General features: G+C 39.6%; 2 protein-coding genes and 1 pseudogene across 2 annotated transcripts; 2 read left to right on the forward strand and 1 right to left on the reverse strand.

Annotated features, from left to right (window-relative positions):
* The first annotated feature begins 1408 nt into the window (after window positions 1–1408).
* On the forward strand, window positions 1409–3654 carry LOC125478975 (annotated as a pseudogene).
* Window positions 3655–5995: 2341 nt separating this feature from the next.
* LOC125478897 lies at window positions 5996–13565 on the forward strand. The gene is made up of 4 exons (XM_048587654.1): window positions 5996–6383; window positions 7630–8001; window positions 8085–12530; window positions 13055–13565. Exons 1-3 carry the CDS (start codon window positions 6261–6263, stop codon window positions 12489–12491), a joined length of 4902 nt encoding a protein of 1633 aa, XP_048443611.1. The 5' UTR covers window positions 5996–6260; the 3' UTR covers window positions 12492–12530; window positions 13055–13565.
* A 136-nt stretch (window positions 13566–13701) lies between these two features.
* LOC125478898 (rac-like GTP-binding protein ARAC8) lies at window positions 13702–16753 on the reverse strand. The gene is made up of 8 exons (XM_048587655.1): window positions 16449–16753; window positions 16069–16156; window positions 15791–15900; window positions 15623–15686; window positions 15104–15168; window positions 14960–15025; window positions 14210–14307; window positions 13702–14042 (listed from the first exon to the last, which is right to left on the reverse strand). Exons 1-8 carry the CDS (start codon window positions 16551–16553, stop codon window positions 14003–14005), a joined length of 636 nt encoding a protein of 211 aa, XP_048443612.1. The 5' UTR covers window positions 16554–16753; the 3' UTR covers window positions 13702–14002.
* Window positions 16754–17290: the final 537 nt, after the last annotated feature.

Below are 17290 nucleotides of genomic sequence, written 5' to 3' on the forward strand. Positions count from 1 at the left end.
ATTGAGAGTGAAGAACAATAAAACTTGATGATCAAGAGAGTAAAGAACAATAAAACTTGATTGACGAGTATAATAAATTCAACAACGCCAATTGTTTCTCTTGTATTTATTTTTATCTAAAATCAACATCACACTAACGGATTGAATATTAAAAGCAAAATATAAATTCAAAGTTTTGATTACCTTAAAATACAATCTATAAGACCATGTGATAATTGGTTTAAACATTCAATAAAAACGGAGAGAATGAGAAGTTAAAAGAAAAAAAGATTGCAAAGGGACTTGAGTTTTATAACTTTATATGCATTTGGATAGATGGATTGGGAGTTTGACTGATAGATTGGCAGTAAATTTGAAAAACAAGAAAAATCTAGTGACTGAAAGGCAACTCCGTGTTTAGAACTCAACACCCCAAAGAAAAATGAAGCCGAACTTTTCCACTGCACTAATAAATGAATTATGATATTTCTTACTTTTTTTTGTATTTATATGTTAATTAGAGGATATAAAAATTTTTTTGAGGCCCCTCCGAAGTGGGGGCCCTAGGCAAGCTCTGCTTGCCAAATGGGATCTTTGATTTAAGGAGAGTTTTTCTCCTATCTAAGGTAGTAATAGTTTAGTCTGCCAAAGTAGATATGAGTTAAGCCAATTAGTCAGAACAGTGTTCCACTTCTTACGCTAAAGCTTGAGTTTCTTACTGGCATATTTGTCACATCCCCGCTCATGCCGCCACCACATCCAGGACCCGACTCTACCGTGGCACAATATTGTCTGCTTTGGGCCATAACCATGCCCTCACGGTTTTGTTTTTGGGAACTCACACGAGAACTTCCCAGTGGGTCACCCATCCTGGGATTGCTCTCGCGCGAACTCGCTTAACTTCAGAGTTCCTACGAAACACAAAGTCAGTGAGCTCTCAAAAGGCCTCGTGCTAGGTAGGGATGAGAATATACATATAAGGCTTATAGGATCCACTCCCCTAGGCGATGTGAGATGTTACAATATTAGGATATTTTAAGTCTAGACTTGCCTTAATAAAAATAGTCACTCAAAACTTGGAACTAATAATTATACAAGAATTTTAGCGCCGCAATATAGTGGTACTTATTTTCACTTATAATTGAAAAGTTTTAGATTTGATATCAAATTTTATGGCTGACATATTGTCTGACTTAACCTAGATCATCCTACTCTATCATAAATATATCATTATATTAAAACAATAATTGTATACCAAAATAAAATTGAACCAATGATGGGAAATATTCAAGATAGGCTTAGTCGTAGAGCATTTAGGCATCTACCCAATATCTGAAGACCATTTTTGGACAAGATTCATATTCTTTTGTTTGGTTAATGGGCCTAGTTGTTTGGTTTTGGTCTAATAATTGGGCCTTCAACTGTCATGTCTGGTTTTAATAAAATGGGCCGCATATTGGCTCTCATATTAAACCCAATTACCCGGCAAAGCCCAAACGACGATAAACCTCTGAAATTGCCATTAGCCAGAGTTCCCCTTCAGTCTCTAGTCCTCAGCCTCCATCCACCACGACGCGAAATCAGGACCCCAACAACGCCGCCTTCAACCTCCGCAAGTAAGTACTCTCTGGGTTTTCCTCCTACTACCGTTTTCTCATCATCTATATTGTTTCACTGTTTCCGTTAACTGGTTGGATGCGTGTTCTGTGTCATCCACTAATTTGTAGAGCACTCCAGGTGTTTGCGAAAATGCCCCAAAGAAGTTTTCTTTGTGTTTGTGTTGGGATTTCAGCGTGAAATGGTCTTAGTCTTTTCTGGCATTTGGTTTTCTGATGTCCTTGCACTGTTGTGCAGAAATCTGAGCACGATGATCCAGGTGGCAAGGTATTTCAGGAGAACATTGTTTTCTGCAGCTAAATCGGAAACTTCTGCTGCGGCTTCGGCGGCTAGGTCGACGGAGTACAACCCTCTTGAGGAGTTCTTTGAGAAAGATAGAAGCCAAGAGGAAGAAAAGCCAGTTGTATACGGTACGTTGTTCTCATTTCATTGTTTCTGGATGTTAATTACCTATGTAGATTTGGAAAAATTCCATTAATACCCAAGTTTTCATCTTTCTGTAGAAAGAAACTGCTTTTGTTCATGTATCTTATTCGAATAGCAAATACGAAATTATATTGTGTTTTCAGAATCGAATTATTATGTTGATTTCATGTACGAAAATACTGTTAGTTAAGCAATGGAGAAAGTTTATGCTTCCCTTATCAGTTTTCATGTTATTATACTCACATTGCAAGAGATTTTTTGGATAATCGTGCGGTGCCCAGCTGCTTCTTTTCAGTTTATTGTTGTTTTGCAAGTTATGCGCAGAATTCTAGCACGAATATAAAGTTTAAGCATTACTTTACCTATTATTGGTTATTTCCCTCTTCAATTGGTATGTATTACATGTTAATTATGTGAAGGGTTTTTTCTCTTTTAACCTCCATCCTTTTATTCTTTTGATTTTCTGATGTCACTTTGTGCAATGCATTTCTACAACACTTTTGGATGTAATCTGAATTACTTCACTGAAGATTCTTATTTTGATACTTCCCTCGCTGTCAGGTCGAAGTTGGAAGGCAGCTGAATTGCGTCTGAAGTCTTGGGATGATCTCAATAAGTTATGGTATGTTCTGCTTAAGGAGAAAAACATGCTGATGACTCAACGCCAGATGCTTCATGCCCAGAATCTCCGGTTTCCCAATCCTGAGCGCCTTCCCAAAGTATGACCCTTTCTTTTAACTATTTTTTATGTACTTGTATTAATACTTGGGAAGTTTTCCAAACAGGTTTTTTGCACGAAGACTGGTGCCTTTCCTTCTTTTTCAACTCCTACTTCTAACTTTCTCACTATATTCATCTATTTGTTCGGTATGTTCGGTTATATCCATATTTTTTACTTGCAAAACCAGTGTCATTACCTGGCTACTCAGTTTTATATGAATGTCTGAAACTTTGAGAAGTCAATAAGCAACACCTGTGCTAGAACCATGTTGCAGCAGACTCTTTCTTTTTGTTGGGTTCTCTACATTTGAGTATTAGTCTATTAGATTAGATATATTTATTTGTTTTATATGCTGGCATGATGCCGCTTACATACAATGTGAAGTATGTCTTCAAACTGCCGGATAGCAAATGTTCTTTTACAGTTTTGTTTTAATTGGTTGCTTCAGCGTGATTCCACAAGAGAAAAATATCAGAAAATGGGAACTATAACCATTTAGAATCTACTTCGTTGTTCTGGCCAAGTTTTCTTTCTTCTCGTAGTACTAATGTCATTGTGAAATTCAGGTGAGGAAGTCAATGTGTCGTATCAAGCATGTTCTCACTGAGAGAGCAATCGAAGAACCAGATCCCAGGAGGTCTGCTGAGATGAAGAGGATGATAAATTCACTGTGATAACCTATCAATCTCTGGAGTCAACTGTGTATTGGATATGCCAGTGCAATGCCGATGCTGCCTTCCATTTCTTCTTGTAGGACTAGAACTTCTAGTGATTCGATACTGTAAGTGTAGGAACAACTTGTAATCTGTTGTTGAATCTGTGATGGTTTTATCTTTTGCATTTTGAGACCGTCTCATGACAAATTTGTGGCCTTTGTTTGCAAATAATCAATACTATTTCTTCCAGTTGCATTCTGATTGCTTCAAAATCTACTTGTTTCTACATACTAGGAGTCTAGGAGCCAAGCCCTCATGCCAAATATGGTATTTCATAATACCATATTCTAGAATAAATTAGAATGCATGGTTTCTACGTACTAGGGGCTAGGAAGCGTTGTCCTCGGTTTCATACAACCAACCATACTTAGTGAGATAAATTAGATGCATCATTTCTATGCCAAACAAACGATGGTGATTACGTACTCTCTTATTTATTCACTTCAATTTTAAATTCGATTTCTTATTTTTATTCCCTCCTCCATTCCCTCCACCAACCTAATATTCCATGCATCTCCAACCATCTATATTTTTCCACATATTCCATAGCACTTGTTACCAAATTCTTATGATGTGTGTGTGTGTGTGTGTGTATTATATGTATATATAATCTGTATGGCCATGACATTATACCCACAACCACAAGGTGCCTAAACTATGTTCAAAAGACTAATTCTTTTGGAATAAGTACTAATGATTGGATTTTGATCCAATGGTGAGTGAAAAGTGACTATAAACTTTTGTGTTCACTAAATCATAAACACTAGGGGCGGAGCTTCATCGAGGGTTGGACATACTTTGACTCGACTCAATTTTTTAATATAATACGTATCTAAAGTTCAACTTCTATTTAATTCAATCTTTCGACCCAACAACTTAACCCACATCTCTAGCCCAACTTACTTTGTCAACTTGACTCCTACCGCAGAGGAATGGGGAAATGGAAGACATTTTTGTGCTTTATGATGCGAAAGAAATAGAATTTGAGAAAAAATTCAAAAATTTAGATAGACCACTTTCACAAAAAAACAAGGCTCTTCAACCTTTTGTGATAGTAACCTAACCAGCTAATTCTACTTAAATATTCTTGTTTTTGTTTATTTTTTATTTTTTAAACAAACAATATTATCAATATGAAGAAGGAAGATTTTAACTTCACAATAAACTTGTAATAACGTAGTTCAAATTCTTTTTTATACTAAAATTACCAGGTGCAAACGTCGTCGCAAACCCTCAAAGCAAGTTATTGATTTAGCAAAAAATAATACAAAATAAAAACGACCTTTAATTTCTATTTGTTTATTTATGAAACCCCAAAAGGACGATAGGTATGTTCAAACAAGGACCACATGATTTATATAGACAAAAATAAAAAATAAAATAAATAAATATATTCATGGCAGAGACAGAAACATTTACATCAACCACCAATTGGTCCACTTCCGACCTTGCTTTTAGTTATTGCGTGTTGGAACAACCCAAGACAACCTTAACTTCTTCATCATACTCTCCCTCGTGGGAATTGCAGTTACTAACCCCCCACCCCAAATTACCCTCTTACCCCTCCCTTGACAGCTTCACTTGACCCCCATCCCAGTACCATCATCTCACATCACGCTTTAACAACGTATTGAAAAAATTTACATGACACGAGTTAATCATCATTTGACGTTTTGCTTTGTTAATATAACAACATATTAGTGAACACAAAAATCATGACAATAATATACTCGTTGTATAAATGTTGCCCTCTAAAACCTAAATAACGCTGGTGTTTACGAATAAATTATAAAAAGCAATAGTTTAATAAAAATACAAAAAAAAAAAAATCATCATGGGATGACCCAATGGTTAGAGACGAATTCCAAGTCTGTATTCCTCACATCACGTTTGATGGCTAAGAAGAGGCTGAAATGCCTCTGTGAATCTTATCAGCCTTCAAAATAGTCTGTCGTGGCAAAGCCATTAGTTGATTCTCTTTAAAATAATAAAAAATACAAAATTTTAAAGGAAAACTAATGAAAAAAGTTTGAAAACTTTGAGTTTTAATCAAAATGTGTTGTAGATGAATAGTATCATGAGTGACATTTTAGATTAAAAATGTCATTTTTCATTAAAATAAATAGTACAAAAAATATTTCGTTAAAACTCTCAAATTTTAATTCACAAGTAATCAATGTCTATGAGATGCTCCTAGAAATCTCAAAAAAAAAATCAAAAGTCAAATGGGGACAAAACGGTCAAACACAAATCCCAGCCACGGTTCTGAGTCCCTGCAAGTGAATCCAGTCCAGTCATATATTCTAATTCTTAAAAAATTGGGGGCACATTGTTTTTGTCAAATCACTCGCGGGTGAGGTTACACTTCACTCTGCCCGGTCTGCCCGATCTACCCGCCTGCCCGGGACTGCAGCTTTGCTCTCGCTACCAAGTACACCTTTCCCTTTTGCCGTCTGGCTCTTTCTCTACGACTTTCTCTCTCTGAAATAGATCGAAAGCCGGCTCGAAATCGGGACTTGTTGTTGGATCTGACCTTCAATTAGATCGGGACTTGTTGTCTGGGATCCTAGAATCGTCGCAATTCGATTTGGAATTCGGAGTTTCTGTGCGTTTGGATTCGTTTGGGGGGCAAAATTAGGGTTTCATTTCAGGGAAGCAGTGGATCCGGGGCTTCGTTGAGGGCGGATGGCCGGAGAGGTGTGGAAAAGGAGGGAATTTGGCGGGAATTGAGGGGCGAGATTGATGGTAGTTGTTGGGATTGAAGGAGAGAACGCGGTAGGGATTGGGGAAAATGCAAGGCTATGCATGGGAGGGGAAGTGAGGAGAGGAAACGGAGTTGGCACATGTTGAAAGTCCCCACGCGTGTATCCGTGGCCAATGGTTCTTCTTCATCACCCTCGTCTTTGCCCAATTCGTTTTTCAAGGTTTGGCTTTCTCTGCTGGTGTTTTTTGTCTTTTGATTTTTGGGTGTGCGTTTTGTTTGCTTTTCGGGTTTTCGGATTAGGTGTTGTGATTGTTGTGTGTTATTTTGGGGTTGTTATCAGTGGAGAAGTGAAGTGGGGTTCTGTGAATTGATTGTTATTTTGCTTGTTTGATATGGATAACAACGTTATGGATTGAATTTTGCGTTAAGATGGATGTGTTGTTGACTTTGGGGTAGATAAATGAGGGAATTCCACCATGTTAGATATGAAAAGTAGCAGATGAAACAGTTTGTGAAATTGGGGAGAGGACCGTAAAAGGGAAGGTGCAAAGTTGGATTCGTAGTCGTATTTTTGGTGTGATTTGTAGTTGTCAGGGATCTCTATCACAGGGGAGGGGTATGTAATATGCCGAGTGTGAATTATTATGTGGGGTGCTGTAATGTGTCAATCTTTTTGGGAAGAATGTCAATTTGGTACCAAATTTTGGTATCAAAATTGGAAGAGTGATACTTTTTTATGGGTTCAGTTAAGTTCCCTTCTTTATATGAGGGATGGTTTTTCAGTCGTTGAGCAATTCCCATATCAAGTCATTGGTTCTTGGACAATGTGATGGTCAGAATATTGATGAGCGTTTACGTACTGTTTGTGATAATTCTCTCTTCTGTATGTATGTTTGATAACTTCATATTCTGTATGTAGCATTTTAATTATTTGTTTTTAATATCTACCCGAGTCGTTTCCCTTATTGTCATTCATTTAGATACATAAGTTAGGATGAGTGATAGATGCAATGAATCTGCTCAAGAGTTTTTCCCTTATTGTTAAATGGTTAGATAGTCTTAAATTTTCCCATAATAATGCTTTATTTTTCTTGCTGTTGTCAGTTTAATGACTCTTCTCTAGAAGGTACAGCAAAGCATTCTTTGCTGAGGGGATATTTCCGTTTTCGTTCTATAATTTTGCATCTGAAACTGACTTTCAATGAAAGTCTGTCATTCCCATAGATTAATTGTGAGAAAGCTCCCTCTTTTAGGGGGAACTGAGAATGGGAGTGCTGCTTGGGCATGGTGTTATGCTTGGCCATCATGCTATACCATCATAAGGCTCCTTTAATCATCTGAATTTCATTTTTGTCATGCCTATTATTTGTGGTGTATGCTAATTATTCAAGATGTTTCACATATTTTCTGCACATTTGCCTATGCTAACCAGCATAATGCTCCTCTGAACAACTTCATTTTTGTAGGACGGACGTAAGATCAGTGTTGGCGATTGTGCTCTTTTCAAACCACCCCAGGATTCTCCACCCTTCATTGGAATAATTCGTTGTGTGACTACAGACGGAGAGAAGAAGTTAAAATTAGGTGTTAATTGGCTTTATCGACCTTCTGAAATAAAGCTTGGCAAAGGCATCCTGTTGGATGCTGCGCTGAATGAAATTTTTTATTCCTTTCATAAGGATGAGATACCTGCCGCATCGTTACTTCATCCGTGTAAAGTCGCATTCCTTCCTAAAGGTGTTGATCTTCCGTCAGGGATTTCATCTTTTGTGTGCCGGCGTGTTTATGACATCACAAATAATTGTTTATGGTGGCTAACTGATCAGGACTTTATTAATGTGAGTTTAGATAATTTCCACATTCTCTGGGTGTGCTCATATGTTTAAACATTCAGAGTAATTGATATTGTTTCTTTTGACAGGAGCGACAAGAGGAAGTAGATCAATTGTTGTATAAAACTCGAGTAGAAATGCATGCAACTGTGCAGTCTGGTGGCCGATCTCCAAAACCAATGAATGGTCCAACGTCAGCATCACAGTTAAAAGTTGTGTCGGATGCTGTCCAGAATAGTGGCTCATCTTTTTCCTCTTTAGTTAAGGGGAAGAAAAGGGAGCGGGGAGATCAAGGATCTGAGCCTGTCAAACGAGAACGCACTATGAAAACGGATGATGGGGATTCTGGCAGCTTTAGACAGGAAACCACATTAAAATCTGAAATTGCCAAAATAACAGAAAAAGGAGGGCTTTTAGATTCTGAAGGGGTTGAGAAATTGCTGCAGCTCATGTTGCCTGATGAAAATGAGAAAAAAATAGACTTGGCTGGCCGGTTAATGCTTGCTAATGTCATAGCAGCCACAGATAAATTTGATTGCCTTAGTCAATTTGTACTCAGGGGGGTGCCAGTATTTGATGAATGGATCCAAGAGGTTGGACATAAAGGGAAGATAGGTGATGGGAATGGACCCAAAGATAGCGATAAATCTATCGAGGAGTTTCTCTTGGTTTTACTTCGGGCACTGGATAAGCTGCCTGTTAATCTTAATGCTCTGCAAATGTGTAACATTGGAAAGTCTGTAAATCACTTACGGACGCATAAGAACTTGGAAATCCAGAAGAAAGTAAGAAGCTTAGTTGATAAATGGAAGAAACAAGTTGAAGCTGAAATGGATGCAAAGTCTAATTTAAATGCGGCTGTCTCCTGGTCTGCAAGACCACGCTTCCCAGAAGTTTCTCATGGAGGAAACAGGCATTCTGGTGGATCTGTTGATGTTGCTGTGAAGAGTTCGGTCACACAGCTCTCCGTATCCAAATCTGCTTCAGTTAAGCTCGTCCATGGAGATAGTATTACCAAATCTGCTTCAGTATCCCCGGGATCTTTGAAATCAGTTCCCTCACCAGTGTCAGCAAGTTCTAACTTAAAAGATGGACTGCCTCGAGTTGTTGCTGTTGGCGTCACAGTTGATCTTCCTTCGACAACTCCAAGGGATGAGAAAAGTAGCAGTTCTAGTCAATCTCACAACAACAGTCAGTCGTGTTCGAATGATCATGCAAGAACTGGAGGCATTTCTGGGAAAGAGGATGCGAGGAGCTCTACTGCTGGTTCAATGAATGTGAAGGTATCGGGTGGCTCTTCCCGACCTCGGAAATCAACAAATGGCTTCCCAGGCTCTGCTCTTTCTGTAGTTCAAAGAGAAACTTTGTCAAGCAGAAGTTCATCTTTGCACAAGAATCCAGTTCCAGAAAAATCATCACAGCCTGGATTGACAAGTGAAAAGGTACCAGATGGACCTTCTGCTGAGGGAAATGGACCCAAGTTGATTGTTAAGATTCCAACATGTGGTCGTAGTCCTGCACAAAGTGGCAGTGGAGGTTCGTCTGAAGATCCTTTAAATACTATTAGCAGAGCTGCTTCTCCCATGCAAAAGGTTGATGCTTATCGAGCCACTGTTGCCTCAGATGTGAACAACGAGTCATGGCAAAGTAATGATTTCAAGGATGTACTGACTGGATCGGATGAGGGTGATGGATCCCCGGCTGCTGTTACTGATGAAGAGCATGATAGGCCCGGTGACAACTCTAAGAAGATTGCCGAAGTCCCAAAAGCTGCTTCCTCGTCATCTGGGAGCGAAAAGTCGGGGAATTTGCAGGATGCTTCTTTCAGCTCTATACATGCATTAATTGAAAGCTGTGCGAAGTATTCTGAAGGTAATGCCTCTTTGTCAGCTGGAGATGAGCTTGGTATGAATCTGCTTGCTAGTGTTGCTGGAGAGATGTCCAAATCTGAATCCCCAACTGATTCTCCTCAAAGGTCTACCCCGGTTTCTGAGTATCTCTGCAAAGACACTGATCCCAGAGTCAAATCACCTCCTGTTGATGAGCTTGCTCGAGATGAAAATCAGTCCAATGATGTCACTGATGATGAATGTGAGAACCATGGTGTTGCATTCACTACTTCTGGGGCTAAGAATGGGGTTGTCCAATCTTTTTCTTCCCTGCCTGAACAGTCTTCTGTAGCAGAGGACACTGGAAATCTATGCTCTTCAAGTAGAAGCTTTCATCATTCTGCAGAACCCACCCCAGAAAGCAAAGAAAAATTTATGGAAGTTACGCTAGCTCCTTTTACTGCTTCCCCTCCTAGTACAGTTGAGAAAGCTATGGACGGTAAAGGAGTACCCCTTCAAGACAAAAAGGTGGTTGGTGGAGTGAGTGCTGATGTCATTTCAGAAAATAAGGTCAGTGATGTTAGTTCGAGGGTAGTAGTGGGGAATGAAGCCACTGAAGAACCTTCCTTGCACCCAGAGTTTGATGTTGATGGTATGATAAAAACTTCAAGTTATGAAGGGAGTGAACATACGGAGGAGAAACCATCTAGTTTAAAGAAGCATTCTGAGTTAGTGAATGGAACCTGTGAAGAAGTGCTGCTTTCTTCTAGTTTTCGTAAAGGTTTGATCTCAGAAAAAGTCAGTGAACTGAAGGCTGAAACAACCGATGAAAAGGATGGCCCGAGTTATTGTAATCAGGTTGAAAATCCCAGAATTGATTCAGAAAGTAATGGTCCTGGCACTTTGAAAACAGAAAATAATGATCTTACAACTCCTGGGAGTCAAGCTCTAGGTGGCTTTAGTTCCGCTGTTATTGATAATACCGGCGAAGATGTAGAGGAGAATATGAAAACTAAAGAAGCTAATGATCAAGTTGTTGAACCTGGTATTACGAAGGTGTCACCTGATATTCCCATGCAGGAAGTAGAAGAATATTTGAGGCCAAAGAGTTCTAAATTAACCAACATGGAAGCAGAAGAAGCTGATGAATGTACATCTACAACTGCAGATGCTTCTTCTGTGTCTGCTGCAGGGGCAGCAGATGTGGATGCAAAAGTGGAGTTTGATTTGAATGAAGGCTTTAATGCCGATGATGGGAAATATGCAGAGCCAAATAACTTGACAGTACCTGGATGTTCAACTGCTCTTCGGTTGATTAGCCCGGGACCTTTTGCTGTTTCTTCTGTGTCTAGTGGCCTTCCTGCTTCAGTTTCAGTTCCTGCTGCAGCAAAAGGGCCGTGTGTTCCACCAGATGACCTGTTGAAGAGTAAAGGGGCGGAGGTTGGTTGGAGGGGATCAGCAGCTACAAGCGCGTTCCGGCCAGCTGAACCCAGAAAAGTTCAAGAATTTCCACTGGGTACCAGTATTTCAGTTCCCGAGCCTACACCGAGCAAGAAAGGACGCCCAGCTTTAGACATTGACTTGAACGTACCTGATGAAAGAATTCTGGAGGATATGGCTTCTCAAAGTTCTGCTCAAGAGACATCTTCTATTGCTGACACAATAAACGATAAAGCTTTTGCGGGTGATCAATCGATGAGTATTGCACCCGTTCGCAGCTCTGGAGGTCTTGATCTTGACTTGAATCAAGTTGATGAGGCTTCTGAAATGGGCAATTATCCATTGAGCAAAAGTCATCGAATGGATAACCAAATCCTATCAATAAAATCAAGTGGACCTGTCAATGGAGAAGTTAGTCTTTGTAGGGATTTTGATTTGAATAACGGACCTGTTGTTGATGAGTTGTGTGCTGAACCGGCAGTGTTTAGTCAGCATGCCATGAGCAGTGTACCATCAAAACCACCTGTATCTGGTTTTAGGATGAACAATACAGAAGTAGGGAATTTCTCATCATGGTTTCCTCCTGGCAATACGTATTCTGCAGTCGCAATTCCTTCAATTATGTCAGATCGTGGAGAGCAGCCATTCCCAGTTGTTGCAACTGGGGGACCACAGACGATGTTGGGCCCCCCTAGTGGTAGCAACCCATTTAACCCTGATCTGTACAGGGTGGGATCGGTTTTGCCACCTTCCCCAGCAGTGCCCTATCCTTCTACTTCATTTCAATATCCAGTTTTTCCTTTTGGAAGCAATTTTCCTCTGCCCTCAGCCGCTTTTCCAGGCGGGTCAGCAACATATCTTGATTCATCTTCTGCCGGGAGGCTTTTTCCTGGGGTTCGTTCCCAGCTGTTAGGACCTGCTGGTGTGGTTTCATCCAATTACCCAAGGCCTTATGTTGTTAATCTTCCTGATGGTAGCAATAACAGTAGCGGTGAAACCAGTAGGAAGTGGGGAAGACAAGGGCTTGATCTCAATGCAGGGCCTGGAGGCCCAGACTTAGACGGGAGAGATGTGACATCACCTCTTGTCCCGCGGCAACTATCTGTTGCCAGTTCACAAGCCATGGCTGAGGACCAAGCAAGGATGTTCCAGATACAAGGTGGCACCTTTAAAAGGAAGGAACCCGAGGGAGGGTGGGACGCCTACAGACTGTCCTCGTGGAAATAGGCATGTCTAATTGAAGAATTGGGCAACTCGTGAAAGCTTGTAAGTCCTCTATTATGTATTTTTCCCTCCCATATACAAGGTCTGGTAACCTGATTTGAGGGTTCAGGTTGCTGATTCTCATTTGACCTACCAAATAAAATGTTTTAGGATTTATTAGCCGGGAGTTTCTCTGCAATCATCTTTCACATTTTGTCGTTCAGCTCCGGAACTTGTCAATTTACATGTCTTCTAACCGTCATCTGTAAGATAGATTGACTTGGTCTCATAACATTAATAAAGAAACTGACGGCTGCCTGTTGTCTTGGAAATACTGGGAAATTTGTGAAAAAAAAACGTCGTTGCATTGTGTACAGTTTTTTATCAATTGTATTCAAGGGAAATAGAAATAGGAAGACTCCGGAAAACAGAACTGGTGAAAGAGAATCGGAATTATGTAAAAGAAGTAGGTTTTGCGCGTCTTGCCTTCCGGGAACAGTTGAAAGTTTGTGTTGTACTTTACTTTTTCGTTAATGAATTCGATATCAAACCTAAGATATTTACATTTACCTCTCTTTATTTTCCAGTGCTTTGAGGATGGGCATTTGCCAACCCCCACGAGGTCATTAACTAAGCTTGTGTGCTTCCGGAGGATGGGCGGTAAGTGAGTTATTTGATGTTGTTCATGGTCTCCGACCCCCTCCTCGTTGATGTATCGGTTGTAATCTTAAAAGATATATGGGTTCTTCAAGCTGTTTGTTCCTTGAATTTGTTAGGCGGACGCGATCTTGTTTCCACTTTGTAGATATTCTAACAGTTAGAAAACATCTGTGGTTCCCATACACAATCTTTGGTGCCCCTATTGGTCTTCAATGTATTAGGTATAAACCGAAAACCATCCTCACCGTTGCCAAACCTCTCCATTTGTCGATGTTCGACTGCCAAAACAGAAGCTTCTATGTTTATTTCTCCTTGATCGCATATGCAAGCAGATCAACAAATTTTGGAACCTTGGGTTGGTTTAGTTGCTGTAGTTTGATTTTGTCTTGTAATTTGCTTTAAATTTCAATTGTCTACCAAACTTGTAGCTTTTCTTTCCGGGAACTTCATCGTTTGATGTTCGTGGTTGCTCCAGATTACGGAAATGGGGTATCGCGTAGCCTCCGTTATGCACGGTGCCTATCGCGCTGCTGAATGTCTCGTAATGCATGATCGACACAAGGATTTCTCTGAGTAAGTTTGAGAAATTTTCGTCTATCCAAATGCATCATTTTTGCACACAATAACTTTACAAATAAAGAAGCATCTGCAAACATAAAGCCGAGCTTGATAAAAACTATCGGTGTCACAATGGCATTCTGTTTTCATGGTACCTATGGCGTAATACGAAATTAGTAGAACGAAAGAAGCCGGTATGTTCAGATGGATTCCGTGCATAACCAAATGCACAGGATCCTCGACGGCCTGATGTTGAAGGAAGCTTTAACTGGCACTAGCACGACGCGAATCGTGATCAACACCGAAGAGGAAAGTTTTCACTTGAGACACACTAGCCTCCGCCCGCAAAGGATGTTGCTGCAATTCGATCAAGGGCCGTATTATTCCCAAGAACATAAACAGAAACTACGTATATGACAGGACGTATCAAATAATACGTAGCATGTGACCCTAAATTAGCGCAGACTATGACATATTTGTAATCTCGAAACCCAAATTGACGAGAACGAAAGGAAGACACTCACACTAGGCATCCTCGAGGTTGCTTTTTCTTCTTTTCCTTCTGCTTCTGCGGCGGCTTGATAACCACCCTGATCGCGGCGTCGAAAACTGCTTTCACATTCTGCAATTGAAACGGCACATGAGTGTTACGAAATACGCAGCAATCTACCATGGACCATGGACAGCGAAGGCATCCAAAGATTCCAAATCCTTGACATTTTTTTGTCAAAACAGGAGGAACAGACAGGCGCCACTGAAGAGAAGAGATTCATTGCAGGAAAAATATGATACATAGGCCCAAGAAATTTGTAGGGACTTAAAAAATGACATAAGATTTCAGGAGACTGGCACTATGATCATAAGACGTTCTTAGACCGATCTCAAGGTTGACCAACCGATTTGGTTGAGGAAAAGGAAACTCCGAAAACCAACACTCCCATCCCCATATGATCTGGAAGTTGGTATTTGGTTGAGGAAAAGGAAACTACAGAAACGTACACTCCCATCCCCATATGATCTGGAAGTTGGTTTAAAAGCCAAACTAGTGAATCGTACATCCGCAGCTACTAAGTTTGGGATCTTCTAAATGCTTGCATGGTAATCAATTATCCGTTTTCTATGGATCTTCCAAATGCCAGGACATTTGCTCATTTTAATTTGACGAGAAATTAGTTGGTTTTGTCTGGAGAAGCATGCAAGTCCTTAAACTGCACGGTATAAACTGAACAATTTTCTGGCCTTATGAGAATGTAAGTACTCTGTATTATTCATACCTGTTGGGTTTTTGAGCTGCATTCTATATAAAAAGAAGCACCAATCTGTTTGCGCAGCTCCTCACCCTGCTTATTTAGAAGAATAATCAGTGATATTACCCGTTGTTGCACGATACACAAAGCAATCTTTACTAAAAACTACACCTGTGCAGTGGTCACAGGTACCAATCCTGGGTGATCAGCCAAATAGTGCTTATCCTCTCGAAGATCTGCATATCAATTACAAACGAATCTTTAGTTCCAGAAGATGATATTGCTGACTCCAAATTCCCCTACCAGTTAAAATGATTAACGATACAATCTGCATATGAGGTTAATTTAACGCTGCCCGGCATTACCATTGGTGCAAAATCAAATCCTATGTGCAGGTTCATGCGACAATACATGATCGAATAAGATAGTTGTATCAATAGCATGCTCATTCTTTCCCTTTCAACATGTTTGGATCTCACTCCTCTCATAGAACAGGTCAGACTTTCGATACACATGTATAAGAGTATCACTTTACCCACTCACAGAAGCTTTCGGGACTCTAAGCTCATCAAATCATTGGACAGAAGAAACATAGTGGAAAATTTGAATTATGAACATAACTAACTGTAACCAGAAACCAAGTTTATCTCCGGACTGAGTTTGGAAAAGTAGTACTCGCATTGAGCTTACCTAATTTGGTGCCGGCAAGTACTACCGGCACTCCGGGAGCATAATGCTGGAGTTCAGGGATCCACTGACCAAGAAATTTGAGTGTCAGAAATCATAAATACAATACAACAGTGACAGATAAACAATAAAAAGAAAGAAGAATAAACCAAATTTCTCAGGTGAATGCACCTTTTTCAATACATTCTCATAGCTCGCACGGCTAACTAATGAGAAAGCCAAGACAAAGACATCTGCCCCTCTGTAGCTCAATGGCCTCAACCGATTGTAATCCTCTTGCCCTGTGAAATAAATGCAACAGATACGTAATACAACAACTTGCTAAATTTGGCAAAACTATGTTTAGATAAAACCCAAAAATTTACAAACAAACAAAAACTAGAACAATGAACACAATTATATAAGATGAAATTAGAATTTGGGTTGGAGAGAGTTAAAAGATATCATACCAGCAGTGTCCCATAAGCCTAAGTTCACAGTGGTGCCTTCAACCACCACATTTGCACTGAAGTTGTCAAACACAGTTGGTATATAGTCCTGATCAACACAAAAACAATTGAAAAACAAAATCAAATTTTGGAAAGGGAAAGGGAGTAAAAGCAAAGCAAGTTGTCTAGAGAGAGAGAGAGAGAGAGAGAGAGAGATTTCTGAACTAAAATCTTGAAAACAACTACAAAAAAACTGCAAACCCGATGCATAACCACATAAAGTAACTGTTGACCGAAAAAGGAAAAAAAAACCACAATAGTAATCCGAAAAACCCAAAAGTCACACAAATTAGTCAAATTTGAGAGACCCAGATGGATCTTTTTGGCAGAAAAGAACATACAGTGGGAAACTTGTTGCTGGTATAGCAAATAAGCATACAGGTCTTCCCCACAGCCCCATCTCCCACAGTCACACACTTGATGAACCTTGAAGCGCTTGAAGCCATTGGAAGCCAAAGAAAATACTCAGAGAGCTAAAATCCACACATAGAAAACGAAAAGAAAAAGATGGGTTGTGGTTGAGTTGTTGGGATATGCACAAAGTTTATGGCTTTTTGATTCGGCGGGAGAGAGGGTGGCTCATCTCACATGATTCTTTAATCCTTACACTCATTCACTCTTTCCCTCCTTCCTATAGCTGTTTCTTTAGCTTTTTGCTGTTGCGGTTACTTTAATTTCTCTCTCTGTGGTTATATATAATAACCCAAAATAATGATGCATACGTTTCATATTTGGGTTAATATTTTGTGATGCAAATGAAAAATAGCTTTCATTGTGGGGGCCTAACACAATTTTATTTTAAGAAAAATTATGGAAAATGGTTTGAAAACTTTGAGTTTTAATGATAAAGACAAAATAAAGGGTAAAGTGAATAATACCAAAATTGATTTTTTAGTGTAAAAATGTGGTTTTTCGTTAAAGTGAACAATACTGTGGGTTTTTCGTTAAAACTCCTTTTATTTTATGAGTTTAACAAAACATTTTATATTTTTTTGTAATTTACTTTGGAAGGTTTCTTGTTTGGGAGGGAATTGTGGAATTGCTAATATCCTATGTGAATATTTCAACCTAACATTGTTCATTATATGTACACTTCGTAATAAAAATCATAAGCTCTCGGATCGTTTAAGTGGTGCAAAATGGTGTTGTAACGTGTAAGATAAGTCCAGTATATGGAGAAAAA

The sequence above is a fragment of a genome, unplaced genomic scaffold (genome assembly GCF_019419815.1).
Source record: "Pyrus x bretschneideri cultivar Hongxiangsu unplaced genomic scaffold, Pyrus_bretschneideri_v1 Contig27, whole genome shotgun sequence".
Classification (NCBI taxonomy): domain Eukaryota; kingdom Viridiplantae; phylum Streptophyta; class Magnoliopsida; order Rosales; family Rosaceae; genus Pyrus; species Pyrus x bretschneideri.